Here is a 26,446-nt window from a genome sequence, read left to right on the forward strand (position 1 = left end):
TCTCTCTCTCTGTCCCTGAGGACAGACTGAATTGGAATGAAGGGAGAAAGATCACTTCTCTCAGTGTTTACTACAGTTAAGTATAGCATGGTTTTATTTCTAGGTACAGCATACAGAGTAAGTAATTATGAAGCTTGCACACTCCTCTCCATACGAAAATATTTATTTTAGATCACCAACATGCTCATATAGGTTTGTCAAATTGTACACATAAGTACACTTTCTGTACATGTGTGTAAAGAGCATGTGTATGTATAGGTGTGTACAAATGTGCATAGCCATTGCTCTTCAGTGAGAGTCATGTATATCCAGTTCTACTTTATTTCTGATCATTGCCTTATGGGGTTTACATATTTTGAGTGTATACGTTGTAATACCTCCAGGCATCTCCTGCAGACCATCAGACACTTGGCATGCTGTGGTGGGGCATGCCGAGTGTCTCCAGTGTATAAGTAGTGTGGTGTATGCATGTGCATATGCACCCATTTGCTGCATGTGTACATGCATCTACAGTACATCTGGGTCTGGCCTTATACTTGAAACCACTTATGTCCCCTTGTTAGGGTTCCACTGCGAAGCAAGGAACCCCATTGTAATTGCTGGAATTACTATTATTTTTTCCTGTATTTTGCTCAATAACTCCATTCTGGCATACAAATAGTATGGTCAACTGCTACTGGGATACAAAAATGCCACCAATTGGCCTATAGGGGGCACAAGGTCCCAAAGTCTAAGGCTCAGCCACCGTCATCCTGTCAGTTGTAGAGTTCTGAAACTTGGTGCACATATGTAGCTGATCATGCTGAACAATTTTGCTATTAGGACCCATAAAAATTACCTATAAAAGTTTTCCATTATTTATTTATTTTTTTGAAAAACCTTCAAAAATCTTCTCATGAACGGCAAGTCAGAATGACACCAAATTTGTTGTGCAGGCTTATTGGACTTGCCTTTAATTTGAAAGTTATTTTGAGAGTTACTGACCAATGACTCTTTCAAGTTTGGAAAGTTCAACTGATTCTAAAATCATGCCAGAGTAATCAGTCAGCTTGAAATATGCTAATGTGGTCAGAAACATCATATGTGCTCATCTATTGCTCCTGTGGAGAAATTCTAAACATAAGCTGTGCGCCGCTAGGGCTGTAGGTGTCACTGCAGCCTCCTCTGTTAGCTCCTCCCAGAGCAATAAGTATAAATACAGACAATAAATAAATCCAGTGTCTGGTGAGAAGGACCGTTTCACTGCTAGAGTGATAACCTTCCTCCTGTGCACATAAAATCCAAGCATAATCAACAGCAGTCAACTGAGTTTGTTTATTGAAGAAATTCGACAACACTCCCTATAGGGAAATTATTTTCTTTTGCCCCCTTCACAGGAAGGTTCTGCTGTTCTGTCAGTGGGCCGGTGTCCTGCAGGTTTTTGACGATCCCTGACAGTTAATGAGCCCCCCCTCCCCCTCCCCCTCCCCCTCCCCCCAAACCCATCAATCATCCCTCCATACCTTCCTCTCCTGGTCCAGTCTGGCCTCCTCCTTGCTGTGCTGCAGGGTAGTGTTAACAGCTTTCTCCAGGGCTTTCTGATCCTCTAGTTTCTGCTGCTCCAGAGCTGCCTCTATGTGGATCTGCTCTCTGACTCTCTGTTCAGCCATCTCTCGGTTCAGCTGGTCGATGCGACGGTGTGCATGAGCAATCAGGGCGTTCAGATCATCCACAGAAAGTTTACCAGCTGATACACACACAAACACACAACGTTATTTAGCAAATATACTCTACTTTGGGGGTGTAACAATATCTGAATCAGAGAGACCAGGTCAGCAGTACCGATTCAAACATACAGGACTGGGTGAAAGTAGAGTGTATCGTGTCAGCCATCTTTTGACCAAGAAAACTGAATTCAACGGTCTAAATGGTGAATACTGATTTCTCTGAGTGTTTTTTTTATTTATTTTGAATCGGTCTTTGGCCCTCCGTGTCACACTCCGCTATGACTACCCCCCCTCCTTTGTGAATTAGGTGGTAACTTATGCTTCGTTGAGGAATGAAGCGTGACGTACCCTGCTTTCACATAATGTGGGACTATTCAGTAAATAATGAGGTATGGTACATTCATGTGATGTGGGAATATTCAGTGAACGCCTTGATATATGCTGTGTTCAAATGATGTGGGAATATTCCATGAACCAGTTGACATTGGCTGCATTCATGTGATGTGGGCATATTCAGTGAACAACTTGACATGTGCTGCGCTCATGTGACACAAATATTCAGCGAATGACTCGACGTATACTGCATTTATGTGATGTGAGAATACTCACTGAATAACATGACAATATGGAAGCGATCATGGATTTATACTCATTTGAAGCAGTCATGACACCATTATTAAAGTTTTCTGTAGGCTTTGGTTGATCATAGCTATTGACCAGTTTTTTACACTTATAAACACGTATTTAGTGAGTTTGTTTTACAGCAAAGCAAAGAGGCAATGTCAACCACCAGTAGTAATTGCTAACCCCCCTGTCAAATATACAGTACCTTGCCTGTACTCAATGTGTGTATGTGTGTGTAGTCTTACTGAGTCCCTTCCAGTTGGCCTGGATCTCTGGAGTAAGGCTGCTTAATTCCCTCTGGAACTGTTGTTTGGCCTCATTAACCAGTTCGCTGTACTGGGAGACGATCTTAGCCTCAGACTCTGCAGACTGCACCTATACACACACACGCACACACACACACACACACAGGAGCGGCTTGATGTTTAGCAGCTCAGTGTACTGAAAAACTATCCTAGCCTTACCAGGGTTTCCCATACATAGACAACTTTGTGGCGGCCCGCCACAATATCAGCATTTTTTTTTACTATTTAATTGTAGAGCTGCGTGTAGCACATTGATACGCTCAGCCCCTACTTGCTCTGCGCTCTCTCTCTCACTCAACAGAACCGTCTGTGCACCTCCCATTGCACACGCCGGCGTTAATATTGAACCTCCTTGGGGCGTGAGGGATATTTTTGTGTCCATGCCAAGAAGATGGCCGGCTGAATTCCCGAAAAGAAGAACTAACAGTTAATGTTATTCAGAATACAGCTGGGTTTCCGAAATTAGCACGCTGTATATAGCTGCTAGTCAGTATCCACTGAGTGGAGTAATAACGTTAATATTTACTTTTTTACTCTGACTGAATGTTTGCTCCCTCCAGATTAATATTTTCAAAGAAGGAAAAGGACTTGTCCTGAGGAGGAGCAGACTGTCTAGTTACCCACCTAGACAGTCTGGACCAGAGGAGCTGCTAAGCAGTAAAACAGAGTAGATAAAGTAACAATGTCAAAGGCTAGTAATGTAACGATGTAAAGATACAGGTGAGACTGACAGCACAGAGAGATGTAGCAGGGCAGAGGGGCAGAAAAGCAGCAGAAAAGGGGCCTCATTTCTATTCTTCTGTACCTTGTAGACAAAAGCAAGCAACAAACACAGTACAGTGTAGCACTGTAGCACTGTTTATACTTTTAAGTGATGTTATCTTTGACACAAAGTACTTGAAAGGGAGCACTTTAGATATATACAGGTTATTTGTTTGACAAACGGACTATTTAAAATGGAGACTATATAGAAGAGTAAGAGACTATAGAAGAGAATAAGAGACTACAAGAAGAGAATACAAGAAGAGAATTAACACCCCCTACTCCATTCCTGCTCCTACCATCAGTCCTCAAAGACACATACTGTCCTTACCTTAGTGACAACCTGGTCTAAGTCCACCACCATGCTGTGGAGATTTTCTTCTGCTGCTAAAACCAGTGGGCGGATAGTGGCAACCTTTGACCCTTTAGCCTTGTCAATCACTGACCTCAGAGAGTCCAATGCATCCCTATGAGAGGAGAGAGGAGGGGGGTTGTTATGTAACAGCAGCAGAGGACAATAAAGAATCTATCTAGCCATCTACCTTAAATTCTAACCCTAACCCTGTAGTGCCCCCCTATTAGAAAATTGGAAAAGTCTGGTACTTGGATAACAGTAGCAAATAGGTGCCAAGTTTCAAGAAGATTGGACTAACAAATGCTTATTTAGGGGCTGCTGACATTTGACTGGGTGATTTGGAAATATTTTGAAAATGTCACAGAGGAAAACACAGAAAAAATGCATTACTTCCAGTCCAGAATCAAGAGATATTCTGTCTGTGGGGATACAAACAGCCAAAAGTCTGAATGTAAAAAACGAATCTGTAAACCGATAAACAGAGATGTAAAATGACAACTGAAGGCATAAATAGTGATTCTTAGCTGTAACTTGAAGATTTCAATTGCAAAACCTAGGTTACAATCCTGTTTATAGATTTGAAGAACATATTTATATTTAAGCTTATATACAATTTCACATACAATTTGTTTTGGGGGAAATACACTTCCATACAAAAGTTTTGAAAGTTTGAAAATGTTAAGTAGCATTTTCACTTCCTAGCTAACCCCAGCTGGGTTGAGTTCGCGAAAAAAAAAAGAAACCCTAAATGCAAATAATTGTGACAATAACACAACCAATTAAACTATATGTTGATCAAAAAACCTCCCTTAGCGGCTATAAGTGCTGCACACTTTGCTCTGCCATGCCTCTTGCAGGACTCAGAGGTTTGTGGAACTGGTTGGTAGGAAAAACCCTCTCTTCATACCAAAGACACTTTATTGAACATTAAGCTGAGTGTTAAATAAATATATCCAAAGTATTAGGATTTTATGTTAACAAAAGCATTGCAGGCATTTTTTCCCTTACTTATTCATTGAAAAATAACAGAGAAAATCAAATAGTCCTTTGAAAATTGAGAAAACGCAAGGTGTACCCAAACTTTTGACAAGCATTGTACATGTGTGTAAGTGTGTTTACGTGTGTAAATACACTTACTTGGCCTTCAGTAGAGCGGCTCCAGCATCATTAACAGTGCAACTTCTTTCAGTCAGAGCTTCTTCTAGATCCTTCCACTGGGCTGACTTCTGCTCAGGAGGACCCTGGAACCAAATCATTATTGGCATTACTTTGATGCTGCTGGTGTGAAAGTCAGTAACAACAGCTTAAAGGATAACACCGGTGTAATATTAGTTTTTAGAAGCTGTCACTGTCTGTTCTACTGCATGTTTGCCCTTCCTCCCAGAAGTAGGCTCTATTTTAAAGTCAATAAGGAAGTGGCGGCAGGCAGCAAATCCTCTAACATCTGCTAGGGGCTGGCTCCAAAAACAGTCCAAACCCGGCCCAACTCCATGCAAGTCAATGGGACCAGAACCGAACTTCTCACTCATCACCCATCTCCAGGCTTCAAAAGGGCCTTTCAGAAATCTATGGTTTCAGTCTAGCTCAGTCTATGGGTTTGACATGTTGTTTAAATATGATGCTTCTGACCACCCTAACATATTTCAAGCTGACTGATTACAATCGGATGAACTTTTTGTGACAAACTTGAAAAATGAATTAATAACTGCAAGTTCCACTGCATTGGTCAATAACTGCCATTTTATCCCCAATGCCTTAGCTACTTTCAAACAAAGTCATTCATTCTGACTTGCAGTTCATCCGAATATGATTTTTCTAAAAATCCCAAATGGCAGAAAAAAAAAATTCAGGCGGACTTTATGGGTACTAGAGGCATGATCAGATACAGATCTGTAACAAGTTTCACATCTCTACGACTAACGGGAGAGCGGGGCTGAGCCTTCCTATTATTAGGATTCCCTGCCTTGCAGTGGAGATGGAACCCTATTTTAATTGCTGGAATTGCTGGAATATCCAGTCCCTGTCTTTTATCTCTTTTTTAACATCACCTCTTATCTGTTTTGGGCTTTGTGTGTGTGCATGCACAGCAGCCAAATTGAAATGTATGGGTATTTTCTTTTACAGCCTATGGTATACACATACACAAGCTGCAGCTGTAGCCATGTTGGGTACCCACTTCACCTGCCCCCGCAGTGGTGTTTTTCTTCTAAAATGAGAATCCTGATTTTCTTGCTTAGAACTGAAATCACAATTCTCTCTCACGAAACACAATAAAAAAAATATGATAGTGACTGATTTTGCACAACATAAAGGGAACACTGCAACTGCTTGATGAATCCAACACCGAACATAAAAACAATAAACATGGCAATGGCATGACAATGACCATGGCCATTCTATTAGGGTCTTCATATTATATTACACACATTTGTAGCCAATGTAATACACAACAGTTTAAAACTGAAATACATTATATCATATCCAGGGCTGCAAACTCACGGAGAGTGAAAAAGGTGACAGATAACAGGGCAGACACAAAACCACTCAGAAATCATTCACTTGAAGGAATAGTTTGATATTTTGAACCCTGGGCCCAAATAACATGTTTTCCGTCATGATCCCTATTAGTAGAAACTATAACTTCACTAGCCGCCTGCAACGGGTGTGTGCGTCAGTCTTCCGAAAATGGAGCCAGATCGGAGCCGCGACTTTGGAGATACACATGGCTTCTATTTTTGTCAGACTATGCAGTGGTGTGTTGTGTATTTGAGGCATATAAATGTATATAAATGCCAAGATTTGGCTCATTGTAGTAAAGTAAAGTAAATGTTGGAGATAAAGTTGAGCCACTGAGAAGCCTTCTACTTGGCCTACACTCTATAAAAAAAAAAAAAGGGACATAAGTACTCCCATATGGTACATTAATGTTCTTCACAGTACAACTTAATTGTTTATGGAAAAATAAGCAAAAGTAGTTAACTATGTTCACTTACCCATAGGTAAAATTTAAATAGATGCAACACAACGGGCAGACCGCGGGCGGAACAAGAATGGACCTAGAGTAGCAGCTAAAAAAATCTGCAATTGGGCCACAATAAGTTTTGATATGTAAATTTTACGCATGCTGTGTAGTTAGATTGGTCAAGCTACAGAAGGAGAGAAACAATAGCCTATCATAGGCACGACAATCACTTCAAAATTGGTGGGTTTTTTGTTTTTAAAGCATAGTAGTCCTAGTGTGTGTAACATAGCTGATCATAAAAATTGTATTAACTATGCAAAATGCATAGTGGCTGGCATCTCTGTCCATAGCATGCATGTACCTCTGCTTCCATAGCCTCCTTCAGTTTGTGTGTGTGTAGTGCAATAGCCTGCAAGGCTGCCTCCTGAGCTCCGATAGCCTGCAGTGTAGCTTTAGCCGAGGTGGCCAGCGAGTCTTCAAGACTGGCTGATACAGCTGGAAAACAGACAAGAAGAAATGGACAGGAAACGTTAGAGATGTATAGACACATATAAGTACCTTGGTGTCTACATTGACAATGTTCTCAGCTGGAAAATCCACATTGAAAGCCTGTGCAACAGACTCCAGCAGAGGCTGATGTTCTACCGGGCCGTCCTGGAAAGCATCATCAGGTTTGGAATAACAGCATGGTAAGGCAACATAACCGTGCAACTGAAAAACAGACTGACCAGCATGCTCAAGACAGCAATGAAAATAATAGGAAAGAAGGACTTCGAGCCCATTCAGCTGTCATAAAGCAAGAACACAAAATTCTCGAGGACCCACAACATATCCTCTAGGGCTGAACAATTAATCGAAATTTTATCGAAATCGCAATATGGCCTACTGCAATTTTCAAATCGCAGGAGGCGCAATATTTGTTAAAGGCGAAATGTGTGGCAAAATACCATTTTAAATTAAATATTGTGGTGCTGCAGAGATGTCCTGGCCTACACATCATATTCTACAGACTTTAGAAAACATCTTTGTTTGGTACAGATCCCCGCAAAAATCACACCATAATCATTTTAATACGTTTTTCAATGAAAATGAGAATAATGATGTAAAAATTATCATTCCCTCTAATATCGCAAATCATATCGCAATTGCAATATCAGTCAAAATAATCGCAATTAGATATTTTTTTCAAAATCGTTCAGCTCTAATATCCTCCCCTCAGAATATGAACTTTTGCCATCTGGGAGAAGGTATCGAGTACCAATGTGCAAACCTAATCGCCTGAGACTCTCTTTTGTTCCAGCCTCGATCAAGCTGTTGAACAGTAATGCTGACTAATACACATTGTGACTCATAGTGGGGGTGCAACCACTATAAGCACTTAAAATGTTCTTATCAGTGGACACTTGATGTAAAAGGACTATATATTATTGATAAGCTTTTACTACAACTGCACAGCACTTTATTGTGATCAAACCTTGCACAGATAACTTATAATTGCTTTACTGTCTTAATGTGTCTTGTTATGTTGTCTTGTTTAATGCGTCTTTTATATGGAGCAACTGTATGTAGCATTGTGCCTGAGACAACTTTCCCTTCTGGGACAATAAAGTATATTCTATTCTATTCTATTCTATTCTATTCTATTCACAGGGTAGCTTTGTGGGTCTTCAAAACAAGATGATCAGGTTTGACAGACAGACAGGGAACATTACACGGTTAGTATTGCTCAGTGGTTACCACTAGCAACAAGCTAACGGGCATTACACAGGGTAGAATGAGAAGAATATAGAGTATGAGATGCTTTCACCTCAACACTTTGCATCCTCAAATCACATTGGGTCACTGATGCAATGGGATGTAAAAAGTAGAAGCACCTTCTGACAGTGTTTGAACTTCAAAATAAAAAGGCCACAAAAAGGCTACCATGAACTAGCTACAGTTAGAACATGCTATCACAATAACAAACTCAGGATTAACTGACTCATAGTTTTTAACCACCAGGGTTTTCATGTTTAAATATATATATATATATATATATATATATATATATGTATAGGAAATATGTGGAAATTAATTGACCGTTAACTTGCATTGATGCTGCACCTTGAAAAAGTATTTCTTACAATTATTTTTAATATTTATTAATGAGTAGTTTAGAGTACTCATTAGGATTAGCCTGGTTTTTGGGGCTTTTTTGTCCTTATTTTGATACTTTACAGTAGAGACAGACAGGAAATATTAGGAGAGAGAGGAGGGGACGACATCCAACAAAGGTCCCAGGCTGGACCCGAACCCAGGAGACTGCTGCCACCCAACCAACTGAGCCATCAGGATGCTATTGAACAAACAATTTAACTTGGAAAATAGCAATTAAGATTATTATGTTTCTGTGCGTCTGTTCCTATATGGCAGCAAGTCATCTTGAGCCAACCTGCCTGTCACTTTGTCTGCTCTATCCATTTGTGTGTGTGTGTGTGTGTGTGTGTGTGTGTGCGTGTGTTGCCATCCTACATGCCAGTATGTCCTGTTCCTCCTGGTCTTGTTGAGCCAGTCTAGCTGCCACTTCATGTACAGGACGCTCTTTCAACTGTTCCTCTGTTGCCACTGGTGACACGTCGCCGGGTTCTGCCGTCACTGTCGCTGAGGTGTCGTCATGGTGATGGCACTCCTTACACTCCTCTGGAAAACAAGCACACACACACCAACACTCACAGAGTTAAGACCATTCAATAAAAAACTCATTTAGTACTGTTTATATAGACTTGCTTCAACTAGATGTCAACATTTCCAACAGTTACAAAAAGTTAATGTTAGTGTTACATGACATGTTACATACATCATCCCAGCAATGATGCAGTCCCCCTCTGGGCCAATCAGTCACATATATGTCACTATGTTTTGACACGTAATTGTAACACCCTCCTTGGGCCAGTTAGTGTAATTTTGAAAATGCTGGAACACGAGTTTCATCACACATACATACAATCACACATGTGACAGACACACAAACAAATGAATAGAGTTAATATGGCTGCCACCAAAATTTGCAACTCTATCTAGAGCAGATGAATGCCTGGCACCTGAGTTAGTCTGAAGCAGACAACATAGCAGAACATACAACATGTCCAAACATAACACAAAGTTAGTAACATGCAAGTAAATAACACAAAGTTAGTAACATGCAAGTAAAACACAAGACAGAGTGGAAGTTAATGACAGGGAACTGGCATGCTGGGAATTGTAGTTATGTCATAACCTCTGTGGTAGTGTGTCCAACCCACAGAAACGCATTGTTAGTGGACTGGATTTATAACCCCAAGATATGCAAGTGCACAGAGGAGTCAGAGAGAGGTTAAAGGTCATGGGGTCACCTGTGGGTGCTGCAGCCTCAGTGTCATGAGGAGCAGGTACTGAAGGAACCTCACTGATGGCTGAGATGATATGAGATGCCTCTGCTGAAGCCTCTGCAGGGACACAATACAGTAAGGCACAGAGAACAAGTGTGTGTTTGTGTATGCGTGTGTGTGGCTTAACACTCAACATGTACGCGTGACCCTGAAACAAAGTCAAACCATTGCTAATGCAAATGTCAACAATACAGGGCCATGAATGGGAAAAAAGGTTTCAGTGCGTCAGTTACTGAACAGTTGACCAATATGATGTGTACCAGTGGAGTGGGAATGGCAGAGTGGACATTGTTGAAACCTACACAATTAATTAGATAATAACTTTGTTTGGCTGCTTTCCATACACCACAGATCACAGATGAGGAAGAAAGGAAAGAACAAGAATTATGAGGCTGCAGGACGTTTCTAGTTTGCTTGAAAGGCCACTGCAAGAAAACGTGTTCTTTTTTTAGATTATCAAACAATGGACAGTGGATCATTTGTTTGTTTCTGGCTGCTAGTGTTAGCGTAGCTACGCTAGCTAACGCTAGCAGCCAGAGAGTTAGATGTTTGTTTCTTTTGTTCCAGAAACAAACATAGATGTTTGTTTCTGGCTGGTCCTGGCTTCCTTGTAGCTCCTGGTTCGTTTTCTGGCTTCTAGCGGTAGCGTTAGCAACATGGCTAACGCTACCGCTACCGATAGCTACCGGGGAAAACTATCCTATTCCTCTTTTGGTTGCGCAATGGATGACGCACTTCTTTTGTGCCGTAAATCAAGCCTTCATTCTCCCGGGAGATCGTACCCGGTGGCAGACAGAAATGCATAGTGAAAGCAAGGGAACCAATCTAAACGCTGATGGTGTCATTATTCTATAGCCATTACACTGTGCAATCAACATTTACTTCATAATGATAAGTTAAAGCAAAAAAGTTGTCTATAGGGGCTTTAACTATCCAGGTGTGGAGCTCAAGCCACTCCCAGCAATTAACTAGTTGAACACGATCTGGCCTTCCCCAAGTCAAACACTTTGAAATTACAATGGTTTCACCTAAACTAGTTTCAGCTAAACTACTCAGCACCCAATCTCGGAACCCATCGTCTATCCGTCTGACGACAGATTAGACTCTGGGGGCGACGGCCAATATTTGGGGGTTTCCGGTGTAGCCCGCGGACATCCGGGCCAAGACTTCCTCTTCCGTGCGCCGGTCATTGTTTACAGCCCGATTAGCAACTTGAGGCGCGACGAGTCGAACGTTTCTCCACACAATACACAAACATCGATACTTTTTGTAGGTGTTTTAGGTCCAGACGACATTTCGGCTAATCTCTATAAACAGATATCTGCATATGAGACGTTGTCTCTCAACTCCGACTCCATTCTCGCGTCTCAAGTTGCTAATCGGACTGTAAACAATGACCGGAGCACAGAAGAGGAAGTCTTGGCCCGGATGTCCGCTGGCTACACCGGAAACCCCCAAATATTGGCCGTCGCCCCCAGAGTCTAATCTGTCGTCAGACGGATAGATGATGGGTTCCGAGATTGCTATTCTGCCAGCCATATTGGCCGATACCCTGCTAATAAATGTTTTTTCCCCTGTGTGTATGTGTGTGTGGAGAGTTGTTTGAGTGGAACATAACTGTTTTTCCTAAATTATTCTATTCCATTCTATTAGATGGAACATATACGTTGACAAAGGACCTGATTGTTGACCTTTGTTTTCTAAATTACCTGTAGCCTATGCACTGATTCAATTCCTTTTTCATCCACTGTATTACACTCATAAGTCAAAAAACATTTTATTTTGTAGATTACTGGAAACAAATTGTCATCTTTAGGCTAATTGCCAAATAAATAGGCAACAAAATATTTACGAGGAGGCTAAATCTTGCTGGGATTTGTATTTAAAGTTTGTTTCAAATCAAACTCAGCCCGGTCGCACCACTCCCCGCAACCTTGCCCTCGGTTGATATCCAATCCCCTGATTTAGTTTAAGAGCTTATGCTATAACTTGCCTACTTTTATTGTCCATGAAGTTTGAGACTTTTAAATACTCAAGGTGAATAGACAACATCTCCACATCTAATAATTTCTCTGATAATTTAAAATGTATTCACTAACTGTATGTGCCTATTATTATAGCATATACATTCTTTGCAGCATTGCTACTAATTGCTGTCTAACCGGTTTATGCACCTAAATAGTACATATAAAGTGTAAAATGCTCTTTAGAAATCTGTGCTACTAAATTTCTTTCTGTGCTACCTACTTGGAAAAAATGTCACCGTAGAGCCCTGTTTACAGCAATTGTACCTACCACCTACCTAGCACTAAGCTAGGTAGAGGCTTGGTAGGGCTGGACCCGAATATTCGACTATTTGGATATTCGTTCGTTGGGTAGGTATTCGGTTTTCAATTTTGGGATTTGGATATTCGTTTTTTTTGGTTTTTTTTACTTGCATTCAAACGTCAGTCACATTTGCTGATCGCCATGGCGGCACAGAGGAAAAACTACGACCTGAACCTGACCAAAACTCAGGAGAAGCAGCAGCAAGACATTTCTCCATTGATCTTTTTTCTGCTTTCATCCATTCTAAGGTAGGCTACCGGTATTTTGATACGGGGCTCTCTCTCTCTCTCTCTCTGTGCTTTAGAACGTAACCGCTGTGAAACAATCAGAAAATAACGTTTAACTTCTCTGATTCACCGGCGTTCTCGCTACCACCGCTCCCTCTCTTCATTCACTTTCTAGCTCGCTCGACGACCGCTCTCTCGCTCGCTCTCTCGCTCGCTCTCTCTTTCTCTCTCTCTCTCTTGTGCGAAAGGAATTAAAGGCCTGTCCCAAATATAGGCCAGTTGAGTTCTGTGTTTGAAGCAAATAAAAGCCTGTGCTATTAATTGAAGTTTTATATATGTTAAGTATGTTTTCAGCGCTGTCTTTTTGAGGAGGAACTGTGACTATGTGTGAACTTTGTCGAGTGAACTGTTGCCCGTGTATGGAAGCCAAGCAGTTTGAAGGTGCGGGACTCTTAACACGACCCCCCCCCAGATTGAAGCCTGAGGCTAGTCTGTTCTAAACATAGCTGTCAAATCCACTGTTTTTTTTCGTTTAACAGGACTTCCATCCTAACAATTTTGTCCATATTTCAATATTTCAAAACTCAATTACAAATTGACTACTTTTCCAACTACCTACCATCTTCAAGTGCAAAACTGTCAATACAAACAATGCTACCAATGCAAATCCAATCTATTACTTTTAGTCCATTGTTTTGGGGTAGTGGTGTAACGGTTCACTTATTCGCTACGTTATTTTTCGGTGCGGGGCCTTGCGCAGTCTGCCTTTAATGGACTGTGGTGCAGCATGGCTCAGTTAGTCCAGTTTTTTGTGTATGTGCATAAATGTGCGTGGGCGTGCAAGACACAAACTTCATAGGCTATATGTTGTTTTCCAGCAGATGCTTTAACACTACAACTGAAAACTCTAACGAATTTGTCAGATTACAAACCTATTTATAATCCAAATCTCTAAATTCCTCTCTAAACCTGAGCAAGCAGAAATTTGATAGTGCTCGAAACCCTGCCCATGCTCTCATCTGCAACAGCCTGGCTAATCTCTGCTAAATTAGGGCGGTGTGTGGGTGGAATGATCTGAATTGCAGTTTTGTCGGACATAGTGAGCCACAAACTGATCAATGCAATCAACTTTTTTGGTCTAAATATTCTGGTGGAAACCCTGAATACTTGCCATTTAAAAAAAAAAAACTTTTGGCATGAAAATGGTCAAATTTAGAGATATTGAATATTGGCACAAAATATCAACTATCGGTGGCTTTCATCAAGAAACATCAGTATCAGCCTGAAATATCAGTCGAACCCTAATGTTGAAAGCACCTGCCAAATGTGTAACAAAATAGCCAGTACTAAATAATAAATATGACAAGGGAATAAACCAGAGTCTCACCCTCTATGCTCCGTGCTGACTGTATGGCAGAGGTTGTCTCAGGGGCAGGGCTTGTCTCTGTTGGCTCCTCCTCCTTTTTCTTCTTCTCTGCTTTGGTCTTGGAGGACTTAGACTCCTCTCCAATCATAGAGGGGGGCTGGGACAACTCCAACTATGCAGAAACAACAGCAACAATTTTAAGAAAGGCTCAAGTTTCTGAGTGTATTTTTGGGCAAAATAATATTTTGCAATCAGCTGTATGGAAAAGCCTGAATGAGTGGTAGGCATGAATGAAGAACTGGAACCACTGGGCTGACACCCTGGAGTCTCTGAATTGTAGAGGCATCACCCTCCAGACACCCATTATTTATTTTCCCAATTCTGACAAATGAGAGATACAATTTTTTAATATAGCATACCATATTTCCTCTAATAGTGGCCGGTAGTCAATTAAAAGCCGGGTCTCCGATAACGGCCGGGGCCGTGGTCGACAGGAACAAATAAAGGCTGGCCCCAAATACAGGCCGGGGAAAAAAACAAAGGAAAAAACAACAGTGGATACCGGTAAACTCCTGGTGCCTGTTATATAATGTAACTGTAGTTTGTAGTAACGTACAAGTGCCACAAGATGGCAGTATGCCACAAGATGGCTCGGCCAGCGGAAGTCTCTGGAGCCTGCCGTCGTCGATTACCATAATTATCGGTAATGCATTGCAGTAACAAAAAAACGGCTACCTAACGAACCCCAACAGAAGCAGATCAGACAACAAGGAGGCTTCGTACTATAATATGAACAAATATACTTATCAAACAGAGGGAATTAGAAATAAAGGCCTATCTCTAATATAAGCCTGGTTCCAATAAAGGCCTGGTACCCTCTGCAGAGGGAAATACAGTACATTCTTATTTACTGCAGTTGATTTCAAACAATTGCATTATATTACTTTGTGTATGTATGTAGCCAATGATATGATTGTTTTAAACCTGCAATAAGCAATTTCAGACCCTGTAACCAATCCTGAAACTCACGTGTACTACGTGGAGATTTCCGTGAGACGTAATGATATAAACAAATAGCCAGCTGTGTTGTTATTTTCACCTCTTTTCTAAAGCTTGTCTCCTCCCTTGCTGTTTGAAAGCGGCGCTCTACCCCTCCCATCCCTGAAAATAAATTCTGGTAATGGCGGAATCCATGAAGCGAGTGAGTAAACTTGTTCAACTAGTAAACTTGCTACCTACCTCTTCACTTGTCGTTGTGGGACATGTAACCTTCAGCAGGGCAAAGCGAGACTGGTAACCGCCGATATTTCTCTGTAGGTACGTTTATTTTAGCCATTAGCCTTTATCTTTCTGTCACCCTCTAGTGGGCGGAAAATCGCTTAGTGTAGCTTTAATATGAAGATATTATGAGCTATGTGGAGGGGGTTTTATGGAGGACCAAATGTGACATTCACACATTTCACACAATGTTGCATTCTCAGGTCAATAAAACCAAATGCTTTATAGATGGACTCCAACTCGCTGCAGCACAATACCCAGAAATGCTGCTATCCATTCTAACCTGTTTCTTGGCGGGGGGGGCAGCGTTGTAGGGATTGGGCCCCAAGGCCAGACCCAACAGCTGATCAGAGTATGGAACATTCTTCTCCACCGCTGTCCTGAACTTTGGGTCCCATTTAGCATAGAGTATCGTGCCTCCAATGCCCCCGCATAATGTCACCAAGCCTGCTGCAACTACCTTACCAGCACCACTGTGGAGGAAGGAAGAAAGCATTGGTAAAGACAGGAGGCCAGGGGACAGACATGAATTTGACGTGAACATGTGGCATGGAAATGTGAATGTTCAAATTTAAGGATTATCTCAAGAGGGTTGTTTGCAACCTAAAAGCAGTCAGAGAGAACACATCAAGTCGACTTGCATTTTATTGGAAGGTTGAACTGTCTCACTTTTCAAAAGCCTTTGCTTGAATCAACACATAAACAAGGCTAGAAGTCGGATGAAATTTGGTTTTGTTTCCATGTATCAAGAAATATACCTTTAACCTGGTTACTCAACTAACCTGGTTTTGGGTCAGTGCATGTTAACGTCATAACTGTCTTAGAATTAGGGATGGGTCATGATTTTCGAATAGTCATTAAATTATAAAAAATCGGATAGTTTATGCGACTATCGTCTTGTCTTAAAAAGTATATTTTCATAGCTTGCTAGTAGTAAATAGCTATGGCTCGCATAAGCGGAGTGACCGCGGGGGCAGAGGGGGCGTTACACCATGTGCGTTACACCATGTGCGTTACACCATGTGCGTTACACCACGTGATGAAATGCGCACATGCAGAGCGGGCAGAAACCGGCAGGAAGGAGAACAACTCCAGAGAGAGACATGACTGAGAAGACTAGACAGACACGGGAAAACACTTGTTCAAAGCTTGTGTTCTAAATAAGAGAAGAAGAGAGATGTAAGTTGATTGTTTTTATGGTAAGTGTTGGAAGTGTATTTTGTCTGATAAAAAACAAGCGCATATCTTTGACAGGCCGAGAGCGCGTGTTTTGAACTCAATTCAAGGCATTGTCATACGGTTATCAATTAAACTACCTAATTCCACTAACGTTGGGGGGGAGGGTGATCTTCGAAGAATGGTCGAATAGTTCCCAGTGAATATCGAATAGTATTTTTGCTAGAAATGCCCATCCCTACTTAGAATAACCCGGGTAAGCTCATACTCGATACGATTAGGTCTGCAACTAACAATTATTTTCATAATCAAATATTCTATCGAATGGTATTTCTAATATTCGAATAATCTATTATAGAATATATTCTATTATTTAAAAAAAAAATTAAATCTAGTCTTTCAGTTCAAATTTGCACTGCAAATACACAACATCACAAGCTGTGTTGTCAGAAAAGCGAACCCCTAAGAGAAACAACAAGAAAACCCTGGACATCATAAGTTTCAAAACAGTTGCCGCTCTCAATGCGACAGTAACGTAACTTTGACCAAACAATAAAGGCGACTAAATGTTCATTGTGATGGATTAATTCAATTCAAAGGGTTTTCTTCTATTTAAATGTATAGGGCTAGACCTGTCGTCTCAGCCGGCAAATTTATTTTTTAAAATAGTAAAGCCGTTACCTGTATTTGATATGTTTTTGATATGAATTTTCCATCGCCCTGTTTTAATATTTTCATTGAATTACAGCTGTAGCATACACTGTCACCTTGAGAAGGCCTGGCACAATAAAAAGGTTACTTTATGCCAGGGCTATTCAACTATATTGTTCAGGGGGCCACATTGTCAGAAAGCTAAGGGCCAGGGGGCCGGACATTTAATTTCATTATGCATGTACACTTGACACAACACGCCACCACATTTCCAAACCTTTTATTTCACTACATTGCAAAAGTAGCCTAATCATAAATTAAAAAAGAAAATAAATAGGCGTTCTTTATGTAATTAGGCCAAGTGCTTAATTTGATTTTCTTTATTTTTTCCTTTTTCTTTATTTACACATATTTCTCAGTCCAGTCGCTGTTGAATTGACGATTTTCGGCATCAACTTTTCTTTTCTTCAGCGTTGATAGTGACATTGATGATGTCATACGATAATTTGCATATCAATATATAATGCTGCACTTGTTATGCACGCCGCGGCGTAGCCCATTTTAATATAAGTGCTGACTCCGCCCACCCGGGCCAGTTTCGGCGTACACCGGTAGCAATTACAAGTGGACCCTATCCTACAGTCCCTGCTCTCAGCAGAGGGAGGGGGGCTATGTGTGTGGGAAACGCTGTGATCATCAGACCTCTCTGGATTAGACAGGCAAGTAGAGAAAACCGGCATCAGCCGTACCAATTCATTGCCAAATGCTTTGGGATTCAACACATTAACTTTGCTTCCCATAGTCAGAAAAAGTCGCAAGATTTGTCGCTAGTCGCTTTTGAGAAATAAAGTCGCCAGGAGGGTCTGAAAAGTCACTAAGTCTAGCAACAAAGTCGCCAAGTTGGCAACACTGCACCTACCGTACCGGAGTATGTAGAACAGGATCTAGTTTACATTACACAGGAAGGATTTATTGTGGCAAAAATGTCCGTTATTCGCTTCAATTTTTTTTTTCCATCAGGTTTTAAATTGTATTTATTTGTAAACAGAACTGATCGGCGGGCCGGTGTGACTTGATTGGCGGGCCGGAGTTGGCCCGCAGGCCGCACACAAACTAGGCTACAGAGCAATAAAACCCTGGGAAAAAAGGTAGGCTAAAATACAGCCTGAAAACACAGATTGAAAAATCACTATAATATTCCTATATTATTACTATAGGGACTTGGTGTGAGTGGCTATCATTACCTAGTGAATGGGTATCATCATCAAGTCAGGTTACTCTGGCATGGAAATACAGCCAATGTTTCAACAGGAGGCACCTTACTGAATTTATGGACTGGGGCTTAAAACAATGCACATGTGCGTGTGTGTGTGTGTGTGTGTGTGTGTGTGTGTGTGTGTGTGTGTGTGTGAGTGTGTGTGTTTGTGTGTTTGTCTTACCCGGCCTCCCCTGCTGTGTAGTGTCGACAGTGTTGCAGATTCGGGGCGGGGGGTCTCCCACAGAAGCATTTCTAGAGAGAGAGAGGGGTAGAAAGAAAGGAGAGAGATTCAATCAGAAATAGCTGGAATAGAAGTGTATCCTGAGGTAAGATAGGACACCAGTTGGTCTTATCTGGGATCAGGCAATTTGTGGACACTTTCAGTATTTCAGTTTATTACAGCCTTGTGCATACTGTACCTATTACACTTTTTGGTAACCCTTCAAAGTGTTCTTTCGATCCATAAAGTGTCAAATTATATGTACAATCTATCTACAAATCTCTACTTTGTATATGGCTTCTGAAGTCCCACTTCCCGGAGAACACTTGTCAATCGAACAGTGTGTCTGGGACTGTGATGTCTTTTACTTGGATTTTATGTTGATGAAGTTTGAGTTTCGGTAGGTGGCACCATTTTCTTTGCCTGTTCAGCCATGGTGGCTATCACTGCTCATCCTAACTACCCAGCTCTTTGTCTTTTTATTCCAGATAAACAGCAAGCGGTGGTGTAGTGGGGGGGAGGGGGGGGTGCTCCCTCAGCAATTTTCATTTTCATTTTTGTAAAAACACTGTTTAAAACAGAGACAATACAACAGAGATAGAATACACACACATAAGAACATTGTCAACATAAGACAGATGGCTAAAGCCCTGTCTGCAGAAGAAAGATAAAAAACAACAGTTGGTGCAGTTGGTGGCATCATTGATCTCAGAGAAAAAAAAATAAAAAAAAATAAAAACATGGTACAAAAAAAAAGAAAGAAGAAAGACCATAGCCTGGTATAAGAAAGGAAAAACAGGAAAATAAAGAAAGAAAGAGAGACAAAGTCAGTCATGACTACATGACTGGTTACTCTTCAGAAACTGTTTTAATCTGTATTTAAAATGATCCCAGTTATGATCGTGTTTGAGATGTGTGGGTAATGAATTCCATATATTAACCCCCTGTACAGAGAAAGCTGTTTGTCCAAGGGAGGTTTTGCAATAAGGCACTTCCCCACAGCAGCACCCCTAGTGGTTATGCCAGAGACCCAAAGAGATTTCACCATATCACAGAGAACATGAGGAGCCTGATTATGAATACATGTATGAATAAGTTTTATATTAGCAAATTTAATAAAATTATCAAAACTTAAAATGTTTAATTTCTGTATGACACAACAATGGTGAAACCTAATTGGCTTCCTGTCAAGAATTTTTATTGCACGATTGTATATCATCTTAAGAGGTCTGATTACAGTAGGACCAGCTTGAAACCATGAAGTTACACAATAACTCAAATATGAGAAAATCATTTTGGGTTTGGTCATGCAGAAAAATGAATTCAGTTGCTTGCAAGAGGAAAATAAATTTAGGAAAATAATGAAGGTGTTCATCTGTATCTGCAGCATAGTCAGTGGATGGCCATTGCCCCCTGCAGGCGATAGAATGCATCACTTGATGGGTCTGATTATCGGGCCACGCATGCCTATAACAGCTACATCATGGTTGAGAACCACGATTCGCGGGCTACTATGACAATATTTTATCATTTTAGCATATTGTGATGGCTACATGTAGACAATAGGGCTGGACCCGAATAGTCGACTATTCAGATATTCGTTCGTTGGGTAGGTATTCGGTTTTCAATTTTGGGATTCGGATATTCGTTTTTTTAAATGTGTCTATATAGTGACGTCACACTTCCGCTCTTGCGGAGTCAGAGTTTACTTTTGTAAGGGGAATTCGCTTGTCTGAGCCCTTGTCTCTAACTTTATGTTATACCGTAAAACTTCAATTAAAAGCTGAGTCCTAATTAAACGCCGAGTCACTTTTACTGGCCGGGTGTGGCTACACGTTTTGACAAATAAAGGCCGGTCTCAATTAGATGGCGGCACAGAGAAAAAACTACGACCTGAAATTCAAGCTGTCAGTTGTCAAATTTGCTGAACATAACTCAGCAGCAGCAAGACATTTCTCCGTTGATCTTTTTTCTGCTTTCATCCTTTCTAAGGTAGGCTACCGGTATTTTGATACGGGGCTCTCTCTCTCTCTGTGCTTTAGAACGTAACCGCTGTGAAACATGCAGAAAATAACGTTTAATTTCTCTGATTCACCGGCCTTCTCGCTACCACCGCTCCCTCTCTTCATTCACTTTCTAGCTCGCTCGACCACCGCTGGCTCGCTCTCTCTCTCTCTCTTTTGTGCGAAAGGAATTAAAGGCCTGTCCCATATATAGATGCCTGTCCCAAATATAGGCCGGTTAAGTTCAGTGTTTGAAGCAAATAAAAGCCTGTGCTATTAATTGAAGTTTTATGTATGTTAAGTATGTTTTCAGCGCTGTGTTTTTGTGAGGAGGAACTGTGACTATGTGTGAACTTTGTCGGGTGAACTGTTGCCCGTGTATGGAAAGCCAAGCAGTTTGAAGGTGCGTGACTCTTAACACGACACCCCCCCCCCCCCCCCCCCGACCAAAGCTTCGAATATCCGCTGTTGATTACTACCGAAGCTCCGAAGCCTAAAACATGGTATTCGGGACAGCCCTAGTAGACAATCTAACATTGCATCGTTTTTAAAAAAGAAAACATTCCTGTACAGGCTACAACTAACCAAGCAGGTGGTGAAGATAACGGCCGACATGTTAATGTTGCTCTCCCTGACGAAGCATTAGCAAGCAATCCTGTCACCAATTCCAACCTTGTGCATGGTGACATCAGTGACACTGACAAAGATAATAAAATGAAAGAATACTTAGGTTATCTATTAATCGATAAGGCTGCACTGCTGCATAGACTATTAGTTAAGGGAAGTTAGCTGAATGGAATGGTTTTATGGTACCAGATGGAGCTACAGCTGTATCTGCACCTTCTTCGAGTGCCACCAGGACAGCTTCCATCTCTCGCCCCAACAGACAGTGAAGAGCCGGCAGCAATTTCTCAGCCGCTCGCCTCATCTAGTCACTATCCTGATGTGTGGAATGAGGACATGTGGAGAAACAACCAACAAGCATATCCCTGGATAGATACAAAAGATGGCAAGCTATAAAGTATGCATTGAAGTTGGGAAACTAAATTTAAAACTGCAGGGGGTGCGACTAACAACATAACCCAGTATGGGTCAGACCGCCTAGCTCAACTGCGTTCACTAAGAAAAAAAGATAATCCGACACAAAAATTCCCAAGCACATGTAAATGCACAACACATGATTGACACATCCAAGTTAGAGACTCTTGAGAAAATCTGCGACAAAATGAACGTGTCCTACCGGCGACAAATGCTGTTTTTAGGTCAGCTTATCTTCTAGCTAAGAAAGACAGACCATACTCTGGCCATTTTGAGTTGCTTGAACAAAAGCTAAATGGAGTGGATACAGGACACAGCCTTCATTCATGATATAGTGCTGTTCAAATTATTGACCATGTTGCAGGAGAGATGCGCAAAAAAATCTGCAACGACATCAAAGATGGAACTATCTCCATAATTATAGATGAGTCCACGAGTCTGAGTGCCAAAACAACATTGATTGTTTTCTTAAAATCTTAATCATAGACTGGAGTTAGCTGTGTCTGATTCGATGTCAGATGTTGGTGGGATTAGGTGGGACACAGCCTCTGTTGTTTATGCCGACAAGCTGATCAAACGCAGCATTCATTTCATTGAAGGGCTGAAAGAGAAGCCTGGCACTAAAACACTTGAGGCTGAAATCGCTGCAGCAAAGGGCAAGCTGAGGTCTGTTTCTCTGACAAACAATGCCAAAATTGTTGCCATTAATCGACAACAGTTTTTAACCAGCCTAATTAATAATATGGAACATTGTATGTTTGCCGCTACTTCATTCAGAGGCCTCAGCTCAGTTCACCAAACTCAGTCTCAGTCTGACTACAAAGACTTGTTGGAGCATCTACGAGTTCTGGAGTCTGACAACTGGCCAGAGCCTCAACCTCCTGGGTACGGGGAAAGAAGCATCAGGAACCTGTGTGAAAAGTTCAACGTTCCGTGCGCATCTCCGGTTAATACCTTTAGGAACAACTAGGGCTGGGCGATATGGACAAAATCAAATATCACGATATTTTTGACCAAATACCTCGATATTGATATTGCTTGCCTGATATCAGACAGAATTGTCAACTCGTTACACTCCATTACCATCTTCAATCTGACATTGCCTCCACTCTAACCGATTTCCGTGGGGGAGGGGGATTCGATTTTCCCTAACCAATCACCAGAGACCAACGTGTCCGCCTGAATCTAACGTCATTTTAAGTCGACACTGATGCAAAAAAACATCTCCCCTTTGAATAAATGCCTTCAAAGCAGAGTGCTGTTCGGATTTCAAAGTAATTGGTACTTTTAATCGATTTAGAACAGCCTGGATAGCAGCGTCTATCTTGTCTATAGCGGTCGCCATTGTTGTTAATACTCCTCCTTGGTCATGTCGCGCACCTGGAGAATTTTGTTATGTCGCGGACACCGTCACATTTTGTCGCGCAATGTGATTGGGTAGTCACATTGCGTCACACTAACGTCGCCATGGAGATTGTAGTTTTCACTGAACTGAACGTCCTTATTGATATTTTGGTCTGTAACTTTTTCGTCCTTGTTTAATTAGTTTAGCTTAGCTCGTAGCAAATATGGAGGGTTCAGATGAAAGACTGGCAGAACAAGTTAGACAGTATCGCCACCTGTATGATTCTTCAATGAAAGAATACAAAGATGCGCAGATGGCATTGACGTCGTGGAAAGAGGTTCCCGATACCCTGAATATCAGTGTGTTGGAGTGCAAACGTCCGTGGAAAAATCTACGGGAAAGGTAGGCTATGTTTACTATCCTTGCTATCTTTATTGGTTAGACGAAAATGTTACAGTAGGCTAAACAATAACCACTCGGGAAAAAAGTGAAACTTCAAATCTCTTCCTCTTCAATTAACTCACTGATTTCATCAAATCCCTCCATTATTAAAATGCAGAAGGATACAAAGTAGCACAAATATAGATATAAAACAAACAAGCTGTCAGAAGGATAGCTATACACCGATCGGGATGATATAATGTAACTAAACAAGGCGGCTGGAGGATAGCGTCTGGTTACCATGGAGACGGCTGAAACCTTGCGCCGAAGCATAAATTACAAACGTTGCGCGGCTCTTTATTTTCTGTCGAGCGACACTTATCAAAGGTGTCGAGCGCCCTACCATAAATCAGCCTTAAGACGAAATCTAGTCTCATATCACAATATCGATATAATATCGATATATTACCCAGCCCTAGTTTCTATAAACTTAAGTGTGAGCGGGGGGATTCATTACACTGCAGTCAGTGTTAATGAGCTGTCCATGGACATTTGCTGCTGAATGTGCTCATGAATTTTAGCCAGTGCTGCTGTGTGGTGCTGAAAATCAGTTTTCCATAGTTTTCTTTTTTCAAAATCTAAACCATAGTCCTATCTACGATATTTTCAAAATGAAAAGAAAAATGTTCAGCTTATCTTTATGAATAATATTGTACTGCTCAGTTCGCTAATGGATTTTAAAGTTGAGAAGGGTCTGGCTGTAGACCTCCAGCGTCAGGCCCCTCTCTGGCAGCTCCAGCAGCAGGATCCTGTAACGTGACCCAGGGCCTGCTGCAAGAGGTGAAAGTGACGCTGATTTTTAAAACTCTATGAACGTCAAGGAAGTAGAAGGACTTTCACCATCTATATTTATTTCAAGTCGACAATATTTAAAATAATTTTCCTATTTAATTTACTTTAAACAGGGTCATTCCGTGTCAAATCAACCAAATTTCAGGAACTTCGCCGGCTCGAACTTTTAATTTTGATCATTTTTCTCCTGGTGGAAGATATACATAAATGATGAAGAAAGCCCAAATATTAAACCTCACTGATCATTGATTTTGTGATGTGTGCCTATGGCAGTAGCTGAAAAATGGAAAAAAAAAAAAAAAAAAAAAAAACATCATTTTTTTTAAGAGTTTAAATGTTAATCACTCCAAAGATTCAAAGACTCAAAGATACCTCAATATCCTTTTACTTTCTGGTTTAAAATAAAAATGCCTTGCAAATGCATAGACACCAAGATATTTTGTGATTGAAAAAAAACACTTGTGATGATTTTTTTTTCCATTTTTCAGCTACGGCCATAGGCACACATCACAAAATCAAGTGCTGAAACTGCCAGAATCTTGTAGTCTACCTACAAGTCTCTCTGTAAAAGAAAAAGAGTGGAGCTGCCTCCTTTCTCAGTGTCGTTTAGACCCATAAACTTGCTCCAAATCATAGGCGAAAATTATCGTTTTGACCCTCACTCTACAAAATTGGGGGGAACTCAGTAAATAATGATCAGTGAGCTTTAATATTTGGACTTTCTTCATCATTTATGTAATAGATAAAATTACATTGTGCCCTAGGGCATTAATTATCTTTGAGATTTTCCTGAGTTGAAAGAAGCAAGAATGTCCAACACATTTTTTGAGGGGACATATCCCATTTGGACTGTTAGCAGCAAGAGGCCTAGCACTACACAAATTATATACTGGAGAGGTCCAAAATCGCCAAACTTATCCTTTTAGACTACCCCGATGGACAGTAAGATAGTGGCAACACTTACACTTCATAGAGCAGTCTAAGGTAGTCTTTCTGAGCTTATAAGATGCAATACTGTCTAAAATTGAAGTGCAGACGTTATTATTATTATTACAGATTTTATTTAAAGTGCTGTCTCGGCGTAGGCCGGTGAAAGAAAAAGTGATAGCCTCGCCCTCGGACAAGAGTGATTACACGGACGTTGAGAGCGGCTAAATTAAAAATTTAAATTAAAACAAAAAAACCCCGCATTTTCCAGGCAAGGAAACGTTTGATTTGTTTGTTGACCATATGACAGCACCGGTGACGAAGATGCTTTTTTTCCCATCACGATAACGGGTTTGACCTTCCTGTATTTAATGCAACCGTTTTTTAAATTGTATTTAGCAGAAGTGGGTGAAAACCCCGCACTCTCAAATGTAGATAAAAACTCCGAGAGTGCGGGCCTTACAAAAGTTGTATTTAGCAACATTTATATGCGGGGAGGGCCTTGAGCCAGGCTGTGGGTCACTGAATGACAACACCTTTGGCTAACAGGCTAATGCTAACATGGTTATGGTAGTAAACTAGTTGTTTTGGCAAAGGTCTTACCCGAGCTGTAGTATTAGCTCTTCTCAGAGAAGCCCGCAGCATGGTCTTCACTTACTCGCGTTTCTTCAATGACAACGTATTGAACCTGCAGATCAGCAGTTCATTGTCGAAGCTGTCAACCCCTCTAGACACACAGAGACAAGGACAGTACGCGTGCGCATGACACCCATCTGCGAAGATGACGTCACGAGATGCATCTCGCGAGGCCAGACACAAATCCGGCATTTTACCTATGCATTTTACTCAAATTTTGCTTTGGGTCTGGGATTTTTTTTTTTATTGCATCGACATAATTCAAAAGGCAGTTACAAGAAGTAGTCACTACAAATAAAGACACCTGAAAATCAGATTTACACAATAAGAACTTACAACACAATAATCAAAGTCTAACATAAAGTACATACAAGGGGCTAAATGTCTACATTTCTTCATTATATTGCATATAGCTTTAGGGCATTTGCTTTTAATTTTTTCAAGGATTTGAAAAATAATGTGATATCATTTATGAAAGGAACAAACTTTGGAGGGGTCTTAAAAAAAATCAACATTTATGTATGAAATGTTTGGCCATAATCATAATATTATTACAAAAATATTCTATATATATAATGTAATGTTTGGAAGACAATCAATCATATATGTATCAGAATCAGAATCAGAATCAGAATCAGC

At 40.9% G+C, this 26,446-nt stretch overlaps 1 protein-coding gene across 1 annotated transcript in view; it reads right to left on the reverse strand.

Annotated features, from left to right (window-relative positions):
- The window catches only part of immt (inner membrane protein, mitochondrial (mitofilin)), a 29,951-nt gene extending 4,043 nt beyond the window's left edge, over positions 1 to 25,908 (reverse strand). The window contains exons 1-11 of the mRNA XM_071530271.1: positions 25,775 to 25,908; positions 18,587 to 18,657; positions 15,604 to 15,793; positions 14,064 to 14,214; positions 10,086 to 10,178; positions 9,226 to 9,393; positions 7,076 to 7,209; positions 4,890 to 4,993; positions 3,729 to 3,864; positions 2,576 to 2,705; positions 1,503 to 1,726 (exon numbers count right to left, since the gene is read on the reverse strand). Of these exons, the coding sequence (XP_071386372.1) occupies positions 1,503 to 1,726; positions 2,576 to 2,705; positions 3,729 to 3,864; positions 4,890 to 4,993; positions 7,076 to 7,209; positions 9,226 to 9,393; positions 10,086 to 10,178; positions 14,064 to 14,214; positions 15,604 to 15,793; positions 18,587 to 18,657; positions 25,775 to 25,816 (1,443 nt within the window). The 5' untranslated portion in view covers positions 25,817 to 25,908. The remainder of the gene's footprint in view (positions 1 to 1,502; positions 1,727 to 2,575; positions 2,706 to 3,728; positions 3,865 to 4,889; positions 4,994 to 7,075; positions 7,210 to 9,225; positions 9,394 to 10,085; positions 10,179 to 14,063; positions 14,215 to 15,603; positions 15,794 to 18,586; positions 18,658 to 25,774) is intronic.
- Between the last annotated feature and the right edge of the window lie 538 nt (positions 25,909 to 26,446).

Source organism: Centroberyx affinis, unplaced genomic scaffold (genome assembly GCF_046629955.1).
Source record: "Centroberyx affinis isolate AG114_WGS23_722 - 3 ecotype Tasmania unplaced genomic scaffold, CSIRO-AGI_Caff_v1 ptg001908l_1, whole genome shotgun sequence".
Lineage (NCBI taxonomy): Eukaryota > Metazoa > Chordata > Actinopteri > Beryciformes > Berycidae > Centroberyx > Centroberyx affinis.